Here is a 24,732-nt window from a genome sequence, read left to right as displayed (position 1 = left end):
AGATATATCTTCTAAAAAAAATCTGAGTAAGAATTCCCTTTCCAGCTGTAGCAAGTGAAAAGGATAATGAAAGAGAATATCATCACTAGATAATGTCCTTAAACTAATAAGATGATAGAGAGACTTGTGAATATTTTTGTTCATTTTTAAACCTTCTATCTTTCTGGAAAAAAAATACTGTACTATGATCAGAGAACTAGAATAACCTGAAATGGAAAAGCAGGCAAACAACAAAGATAGGGAAATGGAGGTTTGGAAAGCAGCAGTTCTTACCTGCTGGGATCACGGTCTACTGTGAGAATGTAATGAAATCTAGGTGCCCTCTTCCCAGAAAACTGCACTTATACCCCCCAGATTTTGCATACAGCTTCAGGAATTCATAGACATCTTAAAAACGAAGCATGGACACTCTCATCCCCAACATAGAGATTCACAGATCCTACATTAAAACCCCCCTTTTAAGCTTTTGTTTTAAAATTCATTGTGGCAGGAAAATGAAAGCAACCAATCTGACACATTCTTGTCGATAATAATAACTATCATTTAAGAAACTTTTACAGTATGACAAGGCACTGGGACTTATAGTCTTAAATGTATCACCTCTGAGTTGTCATAATTCTTGCAATAACCCTGTAAAGTTGAAACCCTTAGTCGTTCCTTTTTTTACAGATGAGGAAATGAGCTGCCTTACAGAGGTTGAATAACTTCATAAAGTTCACGTGGCAGGGCATGGACTCAGACTCGTTTGCCTGATACCAAAACATCATCTTCTGGTTGTCATTTCCTGACCTCCCTGGCCCAATTTTTTGTTTTCGGATGGATGCCACATTTTCACTTTTTTCTTGCAATAATATTTGAGGGCACCTCCAGTATCACAGGAAACATTCCATTACTTTCCTGTTGATGAGATTATTGAATCTATTTTTAAAAAACACTTAAGTCAGATCACTGCTCAAACTTGGCCCCCTCAGAGAGGCTCTCCCTCATTTAATATGGTACCCCAATACTTCACTACTCTTTATTCCCTTACCTGCCTTATTTTTCCTCTCATATCTTGGCATGTTATCACATATCAGTTTACTATATTGTCTCCAAGAACTTTATTTACTGCTGCAACCCCGGTACCTAGCACACAGACTAGCCTATGGAAGGCACTCTATAAATATATATTGATGTGGGAAAGAGTGAATGAATGATTATTCAGGGGAGCAAGAGGAAAAGTAGCATATCCGGTCTTTGTTCCTGCTTCACATGGCTCTTACTTCAACAAGATGGGAACTTTCCAGACTAGTGTTTCTCCAGCTGGGAGAGAGCCTCCCAAGGGAAGTTCTGAGGGAGCTGGGATAAGACCTGCCAAGGTGGGGTGCCTGTTAGTTCAACCTCTTCCCTCTGACCTCTCCACAGCCTTGGCAGTGCCCTCCTTTCTTCCTGTATTAAAGACTCCTCCTCGGTGGACCTTTTAAATACCCCTGGACCTAGGACTGACCTCTTCAAGTTCTCCTCAGTCCCTTAATTAATGAGAATCTTTGACTTTCCGACCAAGAACAATGTCACCAAACTCTTGTTTCCTGACCGTTTAGAAAACTCAAGAATGTGGGACAAAAGTCACGGTATAATTAGGCAGATCGATTCTGCTCTGCTGCTGTTGCCCTGTACAATGTCTTCGGAGCCTCACCAGTGTTTTCTTAATAAAATCAATATCGTGCACTCTGTTCTCTCGTGGGGTTTGAACATTGGTTGTATTAATTTTTTCTCCAGTATTTCCTTAGTCACTAAAGGGAAGATTACTGGTATTTTTAGTTTCCTTTTGTAACATAGTCACCATGTGAATCTTTTAAAATCTTCAGTATGAATTTGAAAACATCATGGAAGACCAAGCGTGGTATAGTAAGTATGCCATTTTATTTATCTCATGTCATTCTTTATTTTTTTATTTTTTAGAGCAGTTTAGGTTCTCAACAAAATTGAAGGTGCAGAGATTTCCCATCTATCCCCTGCCTCCACAGTCATAGGCTCCACAATTGTTTCTTTTTAGTGTGGAATTGCCCAGATTTCATTGCCTGGATTACAACTGTTTACTCATTTAATTGTGAAGGAAATTTTGGTTGCTTCCAAGTTTTGACAATTACGGACAAAGTTGCTATAAACATTTGTGTGTAGGTTTTCTGTGTGGACATGTGTTTTCAACCTGGGCAAATATCAAGGAACACAATTGCTGGATCATATGGTAAAAATATGTTCAATTTTGTAAGAAACCGCCAAACTGTCCTCCAAAGTGGCCATACCATTTCACATTCCCACAAGCAACGGATGAGAGAGTTCCTGTTGCTCCGCCTCCTCACTGGCATTTAGTGTTGTTTTTGAGTTTGACCATTTGGATAGGTGTGTAGAGGTACTTCACTGTTGTTTTAATTTGCATGTCCCTAATGACGTATGATGTTGAGCATCTTTTTATGTGCTTATTTGTCATTGGCGTGTTTTCTTTTATTTATGTATTTTTATTTTTTTAATTTTTATTTCTTTATTTTTTTCTTGTTGTTCTATTACAGTTGTCCCAATTTTCCCCCATTGCTCTCCCCTGCACCCTCCCACAGTCAATCCCCACCCTGTTCTCTATGTCCATCAGTCACTTATACCTGTTCTTTAATAAGACCTTTCCCCTTCTTTCCTCCCTTATCCCCCTCCTACCTCCCTTTTGGTCATTGTCAGTTTGTTCCTTGTTTCCATGACTCAGGTTCTATTTTGCTGGCTTGTTTGTTTTGTTCATTAGGTTCCTGTTATAGGTGAGATCACATGGTATTTGTCTTTTGCTGCCTGGCCTATTTCACTCAGTATAATGCTCTGTAGTTCCATCCAAGCTGTCAGGAAAGGTGGGAGCTCCTTCTTTCTTTCTGCTGCATAATATTCCATTGTATAAATGTACTACATTTTTTTGATCCACTCATTTACTGATGGGCACTTAGTCTGTTTCTAGCACTTAGCTATTGAGAATTGTGCTGCAATGAACACTGGGGTGCACAGGTTCTTTTGAATTGGTGTTTCAGGATTCTTAGGGTATATTCCCAGCAGTGGAATTGCTGGGTCAAAAGGCAGTTTCATTTTTAGTGTTTTGAGGAAGTTCCATATTGTTTTCCACAGTGGCTGCATCAATCTGTATTCCCACCAATAGTGCACTAGGGTTCCCTTTTCTCTACAACCTCACCAGCTCTTGTTGTTTGTTGATTTGTTTATGTTGGCCACTCTGACTGGTGTGAGGTGGTATCTCATTGTGGTTTTAGTTTGCATGTCTCTGATGGCTAGTGATGCCCTCTGTATGTCCTCCTTGGAGAAGTGTCTGTTCAGGTCCTTTGGCCCATTTTTTAATTGGATTGTTTGTCTTCCTGGCATTGAGTCATATGTGTTCTTTATATATTTTGGAGATCAAACCCTTGTTCAAGGTATCCTTGGCAAATATATTTTACCATACAGTTGATTTCCTTTTTATTTTGATGATATTTTCTTTAGCTGTGCAGAAGCTTTTAAATTTGATATAGTCCCATTCCTTTTATTCTTTCCTTTATTTCCTTTGCCCCTAGAGGACATATCAGTGAAAATATTGCTGCGTGGGATATTGAAATTTTACTACCTATGTTCTCCTCTAGGTCTTTTATGGTATCATGGCTTATGTTTAAGTCTTTTATACACCTTGAGTTTACTTTGGTGTATTATGTAAGCTGGTGGTCTGGTTTTATTTTTTTGCATGTACCATTCCAGATCTCCCAACACCATTTGTTGAATAGGCCATTTTTACTCCATTTTATGCTTCTGCCCCCTTTGTCAAATATTAATTGACCATATATACTTGGGTTTATTTCTGAACTCTCTATTCTGTTCCATTGATCTATGTTTCTGTTCTTATGCCAGTACCAGGCTGTTTTGATTACAGTGGCCTTATAGTATAGTTTGATATCAGGCATTGTGATCCCTCCTACTTTGTTCTCCTTTAAGATTGCTGGAGTTATTCAGGGTTGTTTTTGGTGGCATATAAATTTTTGAAATGTTTGTTCTATATGTGTGAATATGTCATTGGTACTTTAATAGGGATTGCATTGAATCCATAGATTGCTTTGGGCAGTATGGACATTTTAATGATGTTGATTATTCTAATCCATGAACACAGTATATGCTTCCATTTGTTTATATCTTCCTTAATTTCCTTCTTCAGTGTTCTGTAGTTTCCCTTCTCCCCCAGAGACCTTATTTAAATCCCAAGAAGCAGACATATCCTGGCCATGGTGTGATGTTCATCTGCAAGGTGTTCAGGTGCTGTAAATCCAACCGTCATAAAAATTTTAAAAAGAAACACAATTCTTGCAAGGTCAGATGGACTTAAGCATTCCATAAAGCAGCTGGTAAAAAGTTTACAGTGGATAATTCATTTGAATTTGAAAAACGTAGAAATGGACGTGTCAAATACCAGCAAGAGCTGTGGACTAAAAGATTGATGCAATTGGTGCAATGGAGAGAGTAGAAGAGAACGAACAGAAACATCAAGCTAAATTTATAATGAACAGGTTGAAGAAAAATAAAGAACTACTGAAAGCTCAGGACATCAAAGAAGTCCAGCAAAACATTGATCTCATCTGGGCTCCTTTAGCAGGCAAAGGAAACCAGCTAGGAGACAAAATGGTACAGAAAGTACAAGAGGATATGGACATGGAAGTTGCTTCTGACCATCTTACTGCTTAATCATTTCTACGAGCGCACTGGAAAATCTCCTTTAGAGACTTAGAACATCTCAGTTATTGATTTATTTTTTACATAAGGTGACTGAAATGAAAATATGGTTAAAAACACATCTCTTCTACATTGTTCTCTGCAACACGTGAGACGTCACGGATGTTAAATTGCATCTCAATGTTGAACGTTTACTGATAGATGTACTTAGTAAATCATAAGAATTCTGTAAATACAAAGTGAATTGTGGACATGAGATGATCATACCACTTGGATAATGACATCAGGCAGCGTGTATGTAATAACTAATGACAAAAATTCATGGCTAGTGATACATAAAATAAACTTTTCTTTGCAGGAAAAGAAAAATCCCAAGAACCATTCATTGCTGCAGGCCCATCTGGTCTAGGAGAGTGTGAGGATAAAGCATAACAAAAGCACACTCTCACGCATGGTTGCTGTTGACTCCTTTGGAATTCTCATTTTTCTCTCTGCCCCAGTTCCATGGGTGTTTGCATACCTGGTTGCTACCACCATGCCTGGTCTTGGGGCTCCCTCAGTCCCTTGGCTTGGCCACAGACAAATGCATGCTCACTTTATCCCAATGTAGCTGTCGTCTTATCAACTTTTTTCTAGCCTTTTCTTCACTGGTAATAATTAGCTCACACCAAATGCTGATACCAGTGATTGAGAAGAGCCCAACAGCACATGGTGGTTATGCTCTTGGCCATGCAAATTGGAGGGACCAGACTCTAAATCTCAACTCCACTTAGTAATGTGACTGTGTGATTTAGTCAGATACCAGGTATCGTTGGGCCTCAACTATTTTATTTGTAGAATAGAATGAGGATATTTGCTACACTTATGTCAAAGTCTTAGTGAGTAGAAAGAATGAGCTAATGATGCATCCTAAAGGTAAGGTTGTGGCATTATTATTGTGCTATAAAGGAAAATATTCAAATTAGTTGCAATGATCTTTTAGAACACTCTTTTATGTTGAAAGAACCTCCCCTGACCCAGGGGCCTGTAAGTAGTGGAGAGGATGGAGAAATTTGCCTTTTTATGAAACTTTGAAAAGTGCCCCTAAGAAAGCTGACAAGCTACCATGAAACCAAGATCAAAGCTGTTCTCTTTTAAATGGAAAAGGAAAAGATAGCTTGTTATGTTTGTGTTTCTTCGTGTGGGGTTGCCTTCTCAGGGCTTGCTACTTTGAGAGTGTGAACCAATGCCTTTAAGGTAAAAACCAACAACCTCACTTGTGAAATAAAAAAGACAATTGTAGGATGCACCCCTCAAATTATTTGTTAGTTCACATACACTTAGTGTCATGGAGGAAACTGCTCTTAGGGAGCTGGAGGCCTTCATACCTGCCAGGAGAAGCACTTGAGGCTGCTCAGGCTCTTCTAAGAAGACCCTATTATTTCTTGCACTTCATCACTTAGCACCTGGGTGGCTGGGAACTAGGAAGTAGTGCCTAGCAAGGCTCTGTCAGGCCTGGAATTCTCTCCTCTCAGACCCGACTGCTGAGGGTGCCCTCTGGAGGTTTACTCACTTTTGAAGTAGTATCTGGCCCCTGCTTTTAACAGAATTAATAGCTGTACACTGTTGGAGTCTAGCACGTGGTGGGTGCAAACCTGAGCCTGTAATTCCATGCCTTAATTGTACAGCAGGACTTTGAAGCAGGCCTTCCCCAAGCTGGTGGTGTGCATGGGAAATGCCTTGTAGATACCGCTCACAATAGGGAAATCCTCTCCCGTGGACTGTGATTGGAACTGAAAGCCTCAATAAAGGGCTGAGCTTAGAGGCGTTTTAAAAGAGAGATTAACACTTATTGTAGAAGTGCTAATCACTGATTGAATTAATCAAGGGCCAAACTACAAGGTGTTAACAAGAAAGATTAGTGACTTTGGGTGTGAATATTCAAAACCAAGGATTGTGAAATCTGGGACCAGTGGTTTTCCTGGGTACACAACAGAAAAAGAACAAACAGAAGACAAGGTAATGAACTACTACTTTTACCCAGCAGTTTCCTCTTGAGCTGGCTGGGGAATCATTTTTAAAAATATTAAATGTCAAGTGCAAGGAACAGTGCGTGGCTTATAATAAGGACTCAAAAATACTAGCTATTGTTATTCTTTCTGTCTATTAAGGTCTCCTGTTAGGAATAACAACTGAGGACGAGTGAGAAACTTTTGTTTTCTTTAGAGAAAAAAATGTCTGGCTCAATTACTTAAAAAAAAAATTGAAGCTTAATTTGCCTGTAGGAATTGAACAGATCTTAAATGTATAGTTTAAGCTCAACTATTTTTATGATAAAGGGGAAAATGCTTCAATGCTACAATATGTGCTAAAATTATTTTCAAGTCCTTTCTGGAAAAAGTGATCTGTACTGCACAAGCCAAATCCAAGAAAATAGAACTTGAAAGTGAAATTAGAATATATAAGGAAATGGTTGGTTCAAATAAACAACTGTGTCCAAATCACTAAAACTGGATTAAATGGTTTTCTAGGAAGTCTGTATTTGCAAGGAACACAATGGGAGGGCAAAGGGGAGGAGGTGGCACCTGGGGCAGATTGCTTGGAGAATGGAGAGCTTTGAGACAGAATATGATGAAAAGACTTGAACAAATCTAGAAGGGAAACAAATGAAAATAGATAATATATTAAGTGGAGTTAACTTGGAAAAAATCATTTAAAGACATCTGTGTGGACCAGTCGATAGTTGAATGAGTGCCTTTTTAGTTCTGAATTGAGGAAGAAAGCGAAGGCACTAACATTTACGGGGACTTCGTAGGGTCATCGCATGGCCAGGAGGAGTAAAAGGATAACTTGGTTCAGGCCTCCAGCCCAAAGATGACTTCACATTTAGACAATTTCAGACACAGGACCTTAAACAGGTGGCCCCTTCTAATCCTCACTGTAATCCTACAAGGTGGGTGATATCACAGTTGGAGAAACTGAAGCTCAGTCACAAGTCCTAGAGATATCTCCTCAGGGTACCTTTTGACTATAAGCCAGCCAAAATGGATCCAAAGTTGTTGAAGCAATCATCTAAATTTTCTTACATAGAAAAAAATTTGTTTACTGTATAAATTTAGTAGTTATTCAGGTAATTGGTATGTTTAAAATTTTCATCACCTAGACCAGTACTGACCAATAGAAATGTAACATAAGCTACATAATATGATTTAAAATCTTCTAGTAATTACATTTTTTAAAGTAAAAGGAATAAATAACTTAAATAATATATTTTATTTAATATATAATTTCAACATGTAATCAATATGCAAAATTATTAATGAGCTATTTTACTTTTCTTCATATTGAGTCTTTGAATTCTGCTCTTTAGATTTCCAGTCTATTTCAGTTTGGACTAGCCACATTTCAAGTGCTCAGTCACCACATGTAGCAGCCCTACTGGACAACAGACATGGTAGACGAGTAAAGTACAAGTGCGCTGGTCCTGGCTGTTGGAGGCAATGACCCAGTAGGCCTGGAATATGAGAGGCCCATCAGAATGTGAATGAGTGTGAATGGTAATGTCCCCCTTTTTGTTTTCCCAGAGGAAAAGCTGTAATTGATTTTTAATTTTTTTGTGCCCAGGACTAATACAGAAAAAGCAAAAGCCACCTTTGATCCAATGGCCCCCGGCTGGTCCTGATCTATGCTCCAGGGCGGCCACTGTGAGCAGTGTCCTGCTGCTAGATCTGTTCTGCGCCTTTGCACACATGCGGACATTCAGAAATGTTTTACTGACGTGTCTGTTTTTTCAAAGGTTGGTGAAATAGCATATACGTTGTTTCCCACTTTGCTTTTCTCATTTAGCGATATGGCTTTGAGAACTCTTCGTGTTGGTAGATTTATCAACCTCATTGTTTTAGACTGTTGTTAGTAGTCTAAAATTTATTTAACCACTTCCCCATCAATGGCTCTTTATTTTACCGTTGTTATTATCAGAACAACAATGGATACAGTGTCCTCTTTTTAATATTGAAAATAGCATCATTTCCAAAGAGGAGGATGGCAAGTCTGTCAGAGATTGAGAAATCAAACAAGTTGTTCAAATTGTATGACGGGTGGCCACTGCTAATGCTTCTTTGCCTTCCCCAAGCCCTCTCTTAAAGCGACACCATTTCCCCCGTGATGCTCAAAATAAGTTATTGCAGGTATTTCTTTGCTAGAAGATACTTCCATGTTTTTAGGGGTTTGAAATTAGGGTAGAAGATGAATAGAAACAAAATAATTTTCTTAAAGCCCAGGAGAGGTAAAGTCTCCAGCCAGAACAATAGTGTGATTCCGGTTTAGGAAATTCACTGGGATTCTTCACCCTGACCCCTATCCTCCAGGTCCTTGAAGCCCTCATGTTGCTTTGGCTGCTCTCTGATGTCCAGACCCAAGCCTGCTTTCTCCTCTCTTCCTTGCTAGTGCCCATGTTCCAAAATTCTTCATTTCTTCCCCCTGAAGGGTTAAATCAATTATTTTAATCCATACACATTAATGACAATAACCAACAGTCCTATATCCTTCATTAGGAGGTCCATACTTTAAAAGATATGTTAAACTGATCATTTTCTTTTTTTAATTCTATTTTATTGATTATGCTATTATAGTTGCCCCAGTTTCCCCCCTTTGCCTCCCTCCACCCAGCACCCCCCACTCCCTTAGGTCATCCCCACATCATTGTTCCTGTCCATCGGTCATGTGTATGAATTCTTTGGCTACTCTGTTTCTTATACTGTATTTTACACCCCCATGGCTATTCTGTACCTACCTCTTTGTACTTTTTAATCCCTTTACCTCCTCCCCATTCCCTTACACCCCTCCCATTTGACAACTATCAAAATGCTGTCGGTATCCATGATTCTCTGTTCCTCTTCTCTGTTTGCTTAGCTTGTTTTTTAGATTTAAGTGTTCATAGATATGCATTTATTGCCATTTTATTGTTCATAGTTTTGATCTTCTTTTTCTTAAATAAGTCCCTTTAACATTTCATGTAATAATGGTTTGGTGATGATAAATTCCTTTAGTTTTTTTTAAAATTATATATATATATATGTTTAAATATTTTATTTATTTATTTTTGGACAGAAGGGAAGGGAAGGAAAAAGAGAGGGAGAGAAACATCAATGTGTGGTTGCCTCTTGAGCACCCCCTACTGGGGATCTGGCTCACAACCCAGACATATGCCCTGATTAGGAATTGAACCAGCAACCCTTTGGTTCACAGGCCAGTGCTCAATCCACTGAGCCATACCAGCCAGGGCTCCTTTAGTTTTTTGGGTTTTGTTTTTTTCTTTTTTTGGTCTGGGAAGCTCTTTCTCTGCCCTTTGGTTTTAAATGATAGCTTTGCTGGGTAAAGCAATCTTGGCTGCAGGTCCATGACTTTCATGACTTTGAATATTTCTATTAAACTGATAATTTTTCTGTCTCTTTATCTACCCATTCAACAAACATTTAATGACTATCTACCATGTGCAAAGCACTGGATTAGGCCCTGGAGATGCAAAGATGAAATAAGGAGTTTCAGGTACTGTCAGCGGGAGCAGTAATCTTTGGGGCTTCCTGGGAGGAACGTGTTGTAAAACGGAGCCATTTCAAGGTTTTACTCAACACAGTGTTCAAAGGTAGCCAAGTAAAAACTGAGTAGAAAGGTAAAAGTCCGTGTAAAGTTGTTCTGAAGTGGAACATACACTCTTTCACCCTACACCCTGTCCCTAGGGATTTTTCTTCTCTCTGTCCCAGTGTCCTGGCTGCGGAAGTTTCCTTCTCATCTCTCTCCGCAGCACAGCTGCCTCACATTTCAGACAAGGGTCAAATCTGGCACATCAGAGACAGTCTAAGAGACCATGATGCAAAGCATCCTGTGATGAAATATTAAATCTCCTTTGTGAGACAGATTTCCATGCCAACCATATACTGCTTAAGTATGTGATTAGCAACTTCTTCCTGAAGAAGTGCTTAATAAAATCATTTACATAAGTTTAACAATGAATTGTGCATTGTAGAATTATACTAACCTAAAATATTTTTGAAATAGATTTCTGCTTCCTCCCTCCCCCATGTTGACCAGAGAGCCCTGGCATCTACCCAAAAAGGATTTTAAATTAGTGAGTCATTAGGCTGTGTAAAAGGATCTTACGTTGTGCAAAGGTACCCTCTTCACAGAACAAAAAGGTCTCAATGACCACAACTCATTTAAAGTGAAGATTAAACATTTTAACAAGAACAGTGCCCTAATTCAGCAAATTTTGTTTATGTCCAAATGCAGTGCTATTGGCAATGAAGAGCAATTCAAGAAGTCGTAACCCAAGATAATTATTGTGAGGGCCTTTAGAGTTCCCTATAAATTTCCGCTGGTGACCTCAGAGCCAACGCTCGACTACATAGTCAAATATTTGTAGTAGGTGTTCCTGTGTTTAACACACTAATTAAAAAGATGGAATTCTTTGATTCTATCTCAAATTATTTTACTTCTAATCTCTTTCTGGAAAAGCCTGCTGGATAAATTGAACTAAGAGTATGTTTTTTAAAAAGACTCTTTACCGTGTTGCAATAAATCCAGGGACCAGGGACATTAATGTACCTGAAGTGCTCTTAACGAGTCTATGGTAGGGATCATCCTTCCAGTCCTGTTTCAGGGACCTTTATTTTGAAGGTTATAAATCCTTTGAGAAATGACTATAATGGGGAAAAGCTTTAGCAAAAGAAACATTCTGTTCAAACATAGCTAAATGCACTGGCCAGAAGGGCAGGTTTAAGGGCAGGTGAGGAAACCATGATACTCTGAGGCATTAACTCAAAAAACTTATTTTTTCTGAGGTCACATGACTGGCCCTGAACTCTACTCAGAGGAATCCAAAATACCATTTGGAATTTTCTCCATTGACCCTATAATAATGTATTTCTCTTCTCTTCTTATTTATACTTAGGGATGGGAGGGTCTATAGAGAGGTCCCATCTGAAGTGTCCTCTGAGGACCATCTGCATCAGAATCACCTGAGGGAATTACTCGTAGGCCCAGCCTCATTCCTACTGAGCCAGAAACTTTTGTGGTGCTAGTGCTGGTGCTGATGGTGGTGCTAGTGCTGATGATGGTGCTGGTAGTGAGTTGGGGGTGGGGCATAGAGGCTTGGGATCTGATTTTGTCTGCTTTCTTTTGTTTTAAAATTTTAGATATATATTTATCTATTTAAAACAATAATAAAATCATTACATGCTAACATACCTAGCTCATGAAAATAATTATATTTTCTAAAACAACAAATAATCTAGTGAGAAGAGTGGTATTATTTTATATTTTTGCAAATCTCTTTAATGTCTGGTTTTATTTAAGGACAGATGAATTCTCTTTCCTGCTTCCGCATTGAATCTGTTGTGATATGTTGTACTGGTTGAAGTCTGGCCTTATACAGGTATGTGGGTGGGAATAAAAAGGATGTTTTAATAGCATTCTCAGATAGTAAAATGATAATTTTAAGAGAATAAAAATAGAAAATAATGAGTGTAAATACATTAAAATAGCAAAGAAGAAACTCAGTTAAGCACCAAATACATATTCTATATTTCACTGAAATTGGACAATTAACAGTTCCTTGAAGGGTAATTACAATATGGAATCTGAAATCATATTATTGAAGTTTTCACACTGTTAAAATAAAGTTTATTCATCTATTCAAAATCTGCCCTTTTTAACCAGCTATTTAGTGTGATACTTATACAGTGCATAGTTTTAAAACCACCAAATACAACTCAACCCCTTTATTACCCAGAGGTAAACTGAGGCCCCATAAATGCATCTTCTAGTCATAGGGCCCAAAGGCCTTTCCTTTGTGGTTTTTCTTAGTGACTAATATAAAGCTGGAAGCATAGTGGAAGACCTGTACATTCCTCTAAATTTTGCTGTAAATTTCTTTGTATCCAGTAGGGCTATCCCAAAGCGGGAAATGGGGAAAAAAGGCTACTTATCCAGGTGGGCAAGTTATTCTGGGCAGGATATTCAGGGAACCAAATGGGAGGCAGAAAATAAACCAGAAAGCCAGGACCTACCCTTGTATAAGAAGGCAACCCTGGGCCTACACAACTGGGTAATGATTTTAGTTTTCAGATTCTTGATACATTAGACTAGAGTGAGACACTGGCATCCTGTCAAATCATGACCCATCTCACGGTGTGCGGAAACATTCATATTTATGATAGTATTTGTTCATGTAGTTTTGATGGAGTCTTTTTCTTCTAGCAAGACCAGGGTAATCAAAGACTTTTAAAATTGGCTCTCACCGAAAATAGAAGAGGAGGGAGAAGAGTGCTAATGTTGCATCCTACTGAGGCAGAGACTTTTCTTGACCCTCAGTATCCATTCTCACTTTTCATCAAAACAGAATTTACAGCTATGCACATCATCACCAGAATTAAAACTACATTTCCCAGCATCCCTTGCAGCTAAGTGTTACTTACTTCTCGTCAATGAGATGTGAATTGAAGTGCTGTGAGGCAGTTCTGGAAACTTTCTTTAAAAGGTAACTGATATACATCCTATCCCTTCCTTGTTTCCTTCCTCCTGAAGAAAGACGGCAAAAACTTCATCGTGTGCCATGAAGACAAGACCTCAGCGTAGGGTCCTAGAAATGTAGAGAAATCTGGAAGTTGACCGAGACCCTGAGGATGTTATGGAGCAGAATTGCTATCTCAGTCTGGGCTTACTTCTAGACTGTTACATGAGGGAAAAAAAAAACCCACAACAATTCCAGCTTGTTCAAGTCTCTGTTATTCTGGGTCTCTATTACTTGCAGCTAACCCTAACCCTAACTGACACCTTCTTTTATATGTGAGAAGAAGAACCAGATGACTCCCTCTGGGCCCTTCACCTGGCTGCTACTATGTTGTCAATACAAGACCTTTTACAGCATAGAGCAGCAAGGATTCAGTGGTGCATTCTTAGAGAGTCCGTGGGGGCCTGCTCTCTCCCACCTGCGCTGGCCCCCAGGGCATGGCATTGTGTTCCCATCAAGGTGGAGGAGAGAAACCCTGCTCTGCTCTTATTCCCTTGGCTCTGCCCTCACTCTCTTCTAGGAACCAGGTGCGCGTGGCTTCATTCAACCCAGAGGGTCATGTTGGGAGCAGATTCTTGTCACTTTTTCCCATAGGTGTGTATTTAATTTTTATTAGAGGCTTATTTTTAACACCTTAGCTTTAAAAATATTTGTATTTTTGTGTACAATGTGTTTTTCATTATTTTCTCTTTTTTACTAATATTACTTGTGTTAACTTTGATATAATTTTTATGTCTTTTATGTCTAAGTTTTTGGTTTTTTAACTTGGTTTCTTTGCCATTTTAATTTATTTACACTCGTTTTCTATTTTTATTCTCTTATGTTATTATATCACTTCCTCTCTTATTCCTTTAATCTTTTGATTAGATTTTTAAAAACCTACTCTATCATCTTTCTTCTTATTTATCTTAATGTTACTGATTTTTTTTATCATCCAGTTTTAAGTTTTATTGTTAATTTAGCTTGTCACTATTTATTCTTTTCAATTCTTGTGGTTTTAGTTTGTTCCATTTTTCAGAGTTTATTTATGTTAAGTTTACTTAGTTTTTTTAAAGTTCATTCTTAAATTTTTTTATTTAACTTTTTCAGGGTTAACTTGTTTTACCTTTTAATATTAAATATGTCATAATTTTCTTTTTTTGATTTTTGGAATTCTGGTTTTATTGCTTATGCCTATTTTTTGTTTTCTATCTATAAATTCTGAAATGATTTTTATTCACTGCTCTTTATCTATTTGCTTTAATGTGAAGTATGGCCACATGTATGGCTCTGGTATTCTGGCACCCATTACCTAATGTGCTTCTCCAACTAATGGTACCTTGACTAGAGGTTGGGAGCTGGTCGAAGGGGAGGAGTCTATAGTTTCTTTAGTGGGGCAAAAGGAACTGGAGCTAAAGGATGAATGTGGTTCATTCTCTTGAAGGATCCATTTTACTCGAAGTTCTGGGAGGAAAAAAACTTAGATCCTTGAAGATCCTTAGAGAGAAATGATCAATATGTGCACTTAAAATGTGCTGTCAACTCTAAAAAGTTCACCCCAAGCTTCAAAAATTGATAGACTCCTTGTAGCAACATCTCAGTTGTAAACCACTGAGAGGAGAACCGTCCAGGTAACACAGTGTCAAATGTGTTAACCCAAAGGGTTCTGCCTTCTCTCTTCCCCTTTGTCATTCCCCCTTAAAAATTAAAAAGCCGCTCTCTCATTCAGCCTGCTTTTGACAATCCCTTCAGTTTCCTCCTGATTTGCTAATTTTCTGTCTTTCCATCACAATTGTCCCATGAAACCTCAGATTCTCCTCCTGGGCTTAACTCAGAGACAAAAGTGTGGGTCTTAAAACATTGAACTTTCTTTCTGTATTATGTCATCCTCAGTGTAACAAGGAATTGTATTTTACTCATGTGTTTCTCAGGCATAACACAGCACCTGGTGCACTACAGGTGCTCCATAAATGCTGACTGAATAAATGGATGAATGGATGGGTGCATGGGTGAATGCATGCATGCAAGGATAGATGCTCAGTATTTACGATCACCTTTGACTTATTGAGTGTCAAATGTAATGGCTTATTCTCAGTTCTCCTTATTGCAAACCTTTCTACAGCAGAACCTCAACTTTCTCCCCTCCCTCTTATCCCCTTCTTAAATATATGTTCTCCTTTGGGTTTCAAAATAAAGTACTATTCTAGTATAACCACAACCCTACCAAATACTTATTTCTACAAACTTTACTGCTTATTTCTTCTCCTGGCTTTAACTGTGGACATCCCAAGGCTCAGACACTGGACTCATTTCTTTATTTTCTGCCTGGTTCCACCAGAGTAGTTGTCACAGCTTCAACCCTCACTGCCATGCTGATAACCCCAAAATCTATATCTCCAGCTCTGACCTGTGTCACCGGAGGTCCCTCCTGTTATCTCTGTCTGCTCGCTACTGGAGACTTTGGCCTGGATTTCCCACTACCGCATATCCCAAACCAACCTCTTCAGATTCCTCCTTTTGGGGAAAATTTTGTGTGGTGTGTGTGTGTGGGGGGATGTTTGTGTGTGGAATATTTTACTTGCTTTTGATACAACTGCAAACAATAATGGTAATAATAATAGCTACCGTATTCAATAACCAACTATATATCAGGCACTTTATATTTATCAGCTCATTTAATCCTCACAACAACCCTGTAAGATAGGACTTATTTGCATTTTTACAGGTGAAAAAACTGAGGCTCAGAGAAGTTAAACGATCTGCCCCCCAAACACAAAGCTAGTTACATAGGATTCAAATTCAAGATTGAATTCCAAAGCTCATTTCCTTTTGTCACATAACTATCACATTTTAAAATTTATAGCTAAGTTCCTTGAAAGGTGGGGAACATCAGTGATTTCTATGAGTCTTTGGAACTCGGCGTGATCTACATCCCTCCATTGACAATGTTTGCCAAATAACAGACAGCGATTAAACATAGAGGATTTGGACTCCGGCAGACCTGGGCTCAATCTCAGTGCCATTATTTACATGAGGGGGCAGGGTAGTTAACATTTCTGAGGCTCAATTTACTCATCTGTGAAATTGGGGACGCTATGAGGATGCTAACACCTGCCTCCCTGGAGTATTGGGAAGAGTAAACGAACAAATGTATGTCTAGAGTCAACCAGAATGTCCATCAGGTGGTGAATGGACAAACACAATGTCACATATCCACGCAATGGAATACAGTTGACTCTGGAACCCAGGTTAGAGGTGCCAAAACTCACACAGTTGACAATTTGTGTATAACTCTTAACCAGCCTTCCACATGCTCAGATTCCCAACCATGGATCTAAAATACTATTTGGCAACTAAAAAACAATGAAGTTCTGATGTACTCTACAACTTGGATGAACCTTGACATCCTTATGTTAAGTGAAAGATAAAAGGCAACATGTTGTATGATTCCATGTATACGAAATATCCAGAATAGGTAAACTGTAGACACAGAAAGTTGATTAGTGGTTGCCTAGGGCTGGAGGTAGGCTGGACAGTGATGGTGTGAGGGAAATTTCAGTAACTGCTAATAGGTAGAGCATCTCTTTTTGGAGGGGTGAGGATATTCTCAAACTGTGCTGTTGGTTGTACAAGTTTGTGGATACACTAAAAAAAAACATTAAATCAAACACTTTAAATGGGCGAATGATATGGTATGTGAATGACATCTCAATAAGGATTTTTTAAAAATATGTATGTCAAAGGCTTAGCACATAATTGGTGCTCAATAACTTCTCACTGTTCCTTTTCCTCTTTACCTGGTTTGTCCCCAGCAACTGATTGTGAACATTTGCTCCTACTTGCAATGTCCTGGCTTTTCCTTAAGTACAGGCTTTTTTTTCGCCCCTGTTAAACACTGAGTGGACTGACTTTGTCTGTTTTGGGGGCACTTGAGGATTCGGGGCAGGCTGCCTGCTGTTCCTAATTGCTTGCCTTGTGCTGTTCTGAAAGCACTCTCCTTCAAAATCACTTTTCTGATCTACCTTTCAGACCTTCCCCCTTCTCCTTAACCAACAAACACTTGGTGGGCAACAACCCTACGCAGAGCACCACAGGGCATTGTGGGTAATGCAAAGGGCCCTTTGGTTGTGATTGGGGAAATAGCACTTAGATATTAAAGCACAACTAAGATGACAACATATGTCTGTTAAGTATCAATTGTGTAATTGTCACTTAGGTGCTACGGAAGTTTAAAGAAGTGGGAGATCATCAGTCAGGGAAGTCTTCAAAAAGCAGCTGCTTTTTAACTGGGCAAGCATCATATTGGAAGAGAGAATGATGTGGGTGTGTTAGCAAAAGCATAGATGTGTGTCTTCCTTCTTCCCTTCCTCTTCCTGCCCAGTATATTTATTAGGCACAAATTATATGCTAGGCCCTGGTGTTATAAAGAAAAAAAAAAGAGTAAGATTGAGTCCTGCCCTCTAGGAGCTTACTGATGTGGGGAAGGCGGACACGCAGAGAAATGACATGGAATCCATGAATATAGTAGAGCAAAAGATACTTGTCTGAGTTTGTAAAGACATCACAGAAGAACTGACATGTGGATGTTTAGAGTGAAGCGGTGAGGCAGCAGGTGCTGTTTCAAGTCAGGAAGAGGTGAGGAAGCAGGCACAGCAACAGCAAAGGTGGGGGTCGTGAAAGCTGGTCTCAGAGGCTGGGAGTGGAGGCTGTTCAGCTGTGCTGGAGCTTCATTGCAAAGGTTCTGTGCTTTGCGTTTTGTGTTAAGGCAATCAAAGGTGGTTGGTGGACTACCCTTTCCACGCGTCTTAGGCAAAACTGTCTAATTCCACTTCTATCTTCCTGCTGTCTCTTGAACATTACTTTCAGCACTTTCTGAAGCATTGGCTCTTTCTTGCTTTCATTAAACTCCGAATGCTGTCAAGTCATCTTCTCTTGAGGCCTTGCCATATACGTAGGTCCCCAGGATAGGCCTCTGATCTTTCACACACACACATCTTAATGGAGACCAGGCAGGGAGGCTTGATAGCAACCCCCTAGCAGAGATCACCAAATTCAGAATCAAAATAATGTTGATACCACAGATTTTCACCTGTGGTCAAATGCAACATGTCTGCTGCATGCCTTTCCAAATTTTATTTTGATTAAAACATTTTAAAACGTAGGCCCAAAGCACCCAAGAAATAAATCCTTCCAGTGTACCCAAACTAAATTAGTACACTCTCTATGAAATTTTTCTTTCTATGTATTGAAAGATTTAAGACATATTTCTAAAAAAAGTAAATCTCTTTGTAGAGCATTGAAGGATTAGTAGAAATGTATATAACACATTCAAATGTAGTGAGGAAAACAGAGCACCGCACAGATATTATTTCTACAATCTACAAGCAAAAATGAGATTGTAGTTTCCAAACTAAGTAAAATGTCTGTTGACTGAATTCATACTCGTTTATCATGCTTTCCTGTACTGTATTAATATCTTTAACTGGTCAGTCAATCATACAAAAATTAAATAGTAAATCTTATCAGTACCACAAAAATAATGGGGTTTCTGTTTACAAGCTGTTCAGAGCCTTTGATAAAGACTGCAGACAGTCAATAAATGCTGAGACATTTACATGGTCAGTAGGAGCCTAACTAAACTATCTAATCTTTCAGAAGACAGTCAACACAATGAACTCTAAGCCTAATCCTCTCAAATACTGGAGAGACAGTTTAGTTCTTTAAATACTACTCAACCCCAAACCCCACACTAAAAAGAACCATTAAGGTTTTTTTCTTAAACTCACAGAAGTGGGGCATTCTGATTTCAGTTCTATTTTGTGATGGCAAATCTTCAGCTTATAATCTAAATTCAACCTTTTTTGGTACCTGGGATCTATATAAAGGTGACAAGTATTTTAAGTATTGTAGGGCTTGACCAAAAAGGAAAAAGGAGTAGTACTTGATGCTTAGTTTAAATTTTAAAATGACTTTTTGTTTGTTTTTAAATTTCAGGAAAGTAAAGCATACTACTTGCTGGGTTTTGTTTGTTACCATCAAGTAAACGCATTTACCGAGAACTCCTGGATAGTTGGTGCTATATTTATTGCTGGTGTGTTTTTAAAAAGATGCTAAACGAGAAAAAGACTACCATTAATGATCCATTTTCTCTCCTCCAGGCCTGTGTTACTCAGTGAAGATAAAGGTTTGAAAATTCTAAAATCCTGATGAGAGATTGCATAGGGGAAGTTGAAAATGCCTGATTACCCAGTCATCAATTGAGATACTAAAAGAAACTGAGTGTTCAGTGGCTGACAGAGAAACAGAATTTCACCATGACTTGTATAAATACCCTTTCAAATCTATGATGTTTTTGAGTTGTTAATCAGTCATACGAAGATACTTGGGAGTGCATTTGTTAGTTACTGGCTGAAAAAAGCGAGCCTGGCATTCTATTCAGAGAGAGTGGTTTTCCCGAGATGTTTGATTTTGGGCTGTTTTTTCTTTTCTTGTACACATCCAAGGTGTTGGGTTCTGCATGTTCCTATTTAAAGAGCCTGACCAGAGAGGTTCTGATTTATTGCCCCATTCCACCTCCGAGGCAAGAGGGGGACTCTAGAAAGAGCACCCTTGCTGCTTGTGGAACAGCTTTAATGAGCCACTTTCCAAACAGATGTGGCCTTGCCTGGAAAACTGATTAACACAATAGACTCGAGATCTGATGTTCAATTCTCTTAGGGCTACAAAAATGACAGATTGTTTGGTTGACCTGGCATTCTGCCATGTCAGAGAGCCCACTGGAATCTCCACTTTGTTATTTGCAGGAAATGACTGGAAGTCTATGAAAATCTGGAATCCAGGAACAGGGTTTTATCATGCCATATTATGAGGTCAGTCTCTGTATCAGGTCAGTGATTGAGAAGGAAGAGGCTGGTTTATTTATTTTGGGGTGGGTGAATGGGGGAACTCACATGGGCAAGCCCCTAATTCTAGCATCTTTGGTCATCATTAAGGCTTAGATTGAAGAATTTCAGGCTCTTTTGTTACTGGACATGTACATACGCTGTGAATTTGTGTATGAAAAAAAAGAAGGAATGGTTCTATGGAAAGTAACCTCAAGGGATGGTCTATTGGATCATAAATTACTAACTGGGCAGGTCGTGGTGGGTAGTCACGCCCCAGACATGTAACTTCTTTAATAAAAGCCTTGTCTTTGCCTTAACCAAGCCCTGTCCATTGTTTTTGCACAACTTCAAAATGCCCCCTTGCAGACTCCTTCTTCTAAAGCTTGCAAGAGAGTGCACAACCTCAACTATCTCACAATCTGATCACCGCCTTGCTTTCTCCAGCATTCATGAAATCTTCCTTAGGTTCCCTCCTTAATCTCAAATGCGTAAAAGAAACCACAAACTGTTATTCTTGGAAGCATTTAGCTCAGTCTGTTGAGACCTTGCTTCCAGGTGTATCCTCTGCTTGGTTCAAATACGTTTTTGTAAAAATTCTCTACAGGGTTGACATTCTTAAGTCAACAAACTCCAATAATCCTTTATATCCATTGGAACCTGAAAACCATTGATTCAACTATATTTGCCCCTCACCCCTTTGATGTCCTCACTTCCCTCCTTACTCAGTCTAAATCTGTGGTCAAGCATTTTAATAACTGTTGAATATACTCACACCCTCTCTCATTTTGTTGAACTAACTTGGCTTCCCTACATCCTTCATTAAATTCAACTTTTCCCTACTTCATTCACATGACTGAACTAAGCTGCAAGAAAACACACAACCAAGCTGACTGGTCTCACTTTAAATTCCTGATCACTCATCTCTAGAGGACCCTTTAAGCTGCCCAGCAATCATATTGTATTTCCCTAGGCCATTCATTTGTTTACTCTGCTGGAAGGGGATTATTTTACACCTTCTATTCTCAACCTTCAATCTCTCACTGCAGTGATGGCCTTGCTTCTTATATACTGAGAAAATGGAAGCCATCAGGAGAAAACTTCCATAAGCTCCCACAACCACATCTACCCACCTACCCACATCTGGTTGCATAGATTCTGCCTTCCCTCCTGTTCTTCTGGATGAACTGTCCACACTCTTTATGAAGAACATCTCTGCTTCTGCCCCCCACCCCTAACCACCTAACCAGTCAAGGAGAGTGCTACAAGCAGTCCTCCCCTCTCTCTTGTATCATGAATTTCTACCTCTCTTTCCTAGTACCATATAAGCATTCTCTCATCATAAAGAAAAACAACTCAAAACTCTCTTGATCCCTCTTCTTCTAATTTAACCTGCTCCCTCCTCATCTCTCTCCTTTTGTTTATAGCAAAATTCCTCAAAGAAGTTTTATCTACTTGCTGTCTCCAATTCTTCTCTCATTTCTTCTTCTACTCACCCCCACTATCCCCTGAAACTACTCTTATAAAGCATCCACAGCAAATTCAGTGTTCGATTTTCACTTCTCATCTTACTTGACCTATCCGTAGCAACTGAAATGGTCACTCCCTTCTCATATAACTATTTCCCTTACATGGTTTCCATGACTCTTGATTTTCCATCTAACTCATTATTTCTTCTTCTTCTTCTTCTTCTTCTTCTTCTTCTTCTTCTTCTTCTTCTTCTTCTTCTTCTTCTTCTTCTTCTTCTTCTTCTTCCTTCTTCTCCTTCTCCTTCTCCTTCTTCTGACTTTGAGAGTATTTTGTTAAATCTGGAGACAGTAAAATAATTGCTCCCCTGTTTGCATGTCTCCTGGGGTCACTTAGAGTTTAGGAGATGCACCCCTGACAGGGAAGGAAGCTGTGGGCATGCTCCCAAGAGGGAGAGCACCTGCTTCTCATTCTTCTCACTTGGTTCTTTTAGTTTCTTTGATCTCTCTATGTTGGATTTAGTCCTAGGATCTTTTCTGTTTTCCATCTACTCTTATTACCTTGATCTCATCCAATCAAGATATATATATATTTCTAAATTGAGAGCACCATATGTCTAACTTCCAATTTAACATCTCCACTTGGCTGTCTAAAGAAATATCTGAGAATCTGATTGTCCACCCTCATCTGAAAGCTGCTCCTCCAATAGTGTTTCCCTTCCCAGTAAGTGGCAACATCATTCTTCCAGTTGCTTAAAGAAATAAACACACAAATCTTGCCATCATCCTTGACTCTTTAACACCTAGCATTCTAATCCATTAACAAATCCTTCAAAATATATTCAAAATCTGACCACTTCTTACTATTTCCATTACTACCATCCTGGTCTAAGCTACCTTCTTAACTGATCCCCTTCTCCTGCTATAGCTGGTAAATAGCAGAGCTGAAATTAAAGCCCATTCATTCTTCCCTTTTGAAGACTTTGGACTTTTGTCTGGGTTCTGCTGTCCCTCTGCCTCTTTACCTTTGGTAGCTGAAAGTGAAGGTACCTCCCCTATAGCCTTTCCCATTTTTTCCATTCCTCCTTAGTAATGGAATCTTAACTACATTCAAAATGATACTGTGACCAAATAAAGACTGTCCTTCCCAGCCTCATGTGTGGGTAGGTTGACCATGTGACTAAGCCTGGACCAATGAGATAAAAGCAGATGTTTCTGGGTGGGACCTCCAGGAAAACTCCTATGTAAGGAGAACACAGAGCTAGTCCATACTCTTTTTGCCTTTCCCCCACCCTTCTTCCTGCTACCTGGATTGAGGACTTGGTGGCTAGAGCTCCAGCAGTGTTTTTGTTTCCTGAGATGACCTTGAGTATATATAGAAGCCTTTGCTAAAAAGTGGAAATATAGAAGCAGTCTGGGTATCTCTTGACTTTGTATCACATTTGCCCTAGACTGTGCTGAGCCATATCTGGACTCCTTCATGTGGAAGAACAAAGGCCATTGTAGTCTCTTCTCTGTGACTTAAAGCTTAACATAATTCCTTTTCATTCACCTTGTCACATATTGCTTCTGGATCTTCTATAGAACCTACAACAATTTTGACATTACAAAATCTACTATAAGAAGAAGGTAATAATAGGATTGTCCATTGTGTCAGAATTTTACTTATGTGATATTTGTGACTTGTATATGACTTCAAAGAATACAATTTATAGTCTTGATCTTTCCTGTTATTGAGAGGTCTTCAATCTCCAAATCACAAGTCTACCTCAAGGCAATGAATTGTAGGCCTATTTAAGCAGAGAAGCAGTTGAATCACATAAGTGAGGAAAGTTGGTTGGGAGGTGGTTGTGTACGTGGAGTCCCTTTTGAAATTCAGGCCATAGGATCTGAACATCATCTCTAGGATGAATTCTGATGGATGGAAAGAGAGTGCCCTTTAGGTGCTATCTCTCACTATTCTCTGGGCAAGGTATTTAACCTCTTAAAGTCTAAGATTTTTTAGTATGGGTACTAAAAATAGCTTGTCCATAAGGCTGTTTGAGATGATAAAATGAGGAAATATATGTGAAAAGGCCTGGCTGGTAGTAGTCATTCAATAAATATTTGTATATTTGTCTTGATCATAATTACATTTTAGAAATGCTTTAGAATTTTTGAAATATTTTCAAATACTATGCAGTTACTGTCAAAATACCAAGCGCTGATTACTTCATCTCAGAGCTTTTGGATGGTTGTATTATAATTATTTTAGGATGTGACCAACTTTTGTACAGTTGAGTTAGTTGGCTTTATTATTCCCCTGCAACATTTCCTTTGCACTCGTTGATTTCCATGGCTACATGATAATTGCTTCCTGAGAAACAAAGGAACACATGTGTTCAGAAGTAAAAAGGAAGCATACAGATCACCTATTGAACCACAACCCTGTAAAACCCTGTAAAACCTGGTATAAATGGAAACTTTTCTTTTTATCATAGTGTGTTTGAAGTGAAGGAATTCACATTAGTCATTTGCTCAGTTTTTACTCTATGATTGGTGTCCTTATAAGAGGACAGATTTGTCAGGACTTATGAACCAAACATACTCTAAAATGTTTTGTGAGACAGGGTGTTTACAACATCAAAATTTCCGAGTGGTGACCAACCCAGAAAAGTGATCGTTGATAATGGGAAATTTGAAGAGAAAGGGTGAGTGGAGAAAGAAAGAACTCGTCGCTCTAAAACACAATGGCTCTGTTTCACTACATTAATTAACTGATTACTGTGGCAAACATTTATTGAGGATTTGTGTATAGGATGTCTTGTACTATGCTCTGAGAACTATGGAGGTGAATTAGGCCTAGGGGTGGTCTTCAGAGAACTCATAGCTTAGTATTGGAAGTAAAATATACATGTCCCCTGTCCAAAATACGTTCTGTGTGAAGTACAGTTCAGGGCCTATGGTGGCTTTGAGAAGGGAGATGTCTGTATTGAATCTTAAGAAAACTATGTAGAAATTTGTTCATCAGGTAGACAGATGGAAAGACATTTCAGACAAAAAGAGCAGCATCTACAAAGTCCCAGAGGTGACTGGGCTCCGAGCTAATGGATCAGAGATAGGCAGAGACTGCTCTGGAGAACAAGAGCAGATTAGGCATGTC

At 39.0% G+C, this 24,732-nt stretch overlaps 1 protein-coding gene across 1 annotated transcript in view; it reads left to right on the top strand.

Annotated features, from left to right (window-relative positions):
* Positions 1 to 1,818: 1,818 nt before the first annotated feature.
* EXOC6 (exocyst complex component 6) overlaps positions 1,819 to 24,732 on the top strand; it is a 200,377-nt gene continuing 177,463 nt past the window's right edge. The window contains exon 1 of the mRNA XM_045197754.3: positions 1,819 to 1,887. Coding sequence (XP_045053689.1) covers positions 1,866 to 1,887 — 22 coding nt within the window. The 5' untranslated portion in view covers positions 1,819 to 1,865. The remainder of the gene's footprint in view (positions 1,888 to 24,732) is intronic.

This window comes from Desmodus rotundus, chromosome 4, assembly GCF_022682495.2.
Source record: "Desmodus rotundus isolate HL8 chromosome 4, HLdesRot8A.1, whole genome shotgun sequence".
NCBI classification, from domain to species: domain Eukaryota; kingdom Metazoa; phylum Chordata; class Mammalia; order Chiroptera; family Phyllostomidae; genus Desmodus; species Desmodus rotundus.
This window is presented reverse-complemented; position numbering and strand designations above follow the sequence as displayed.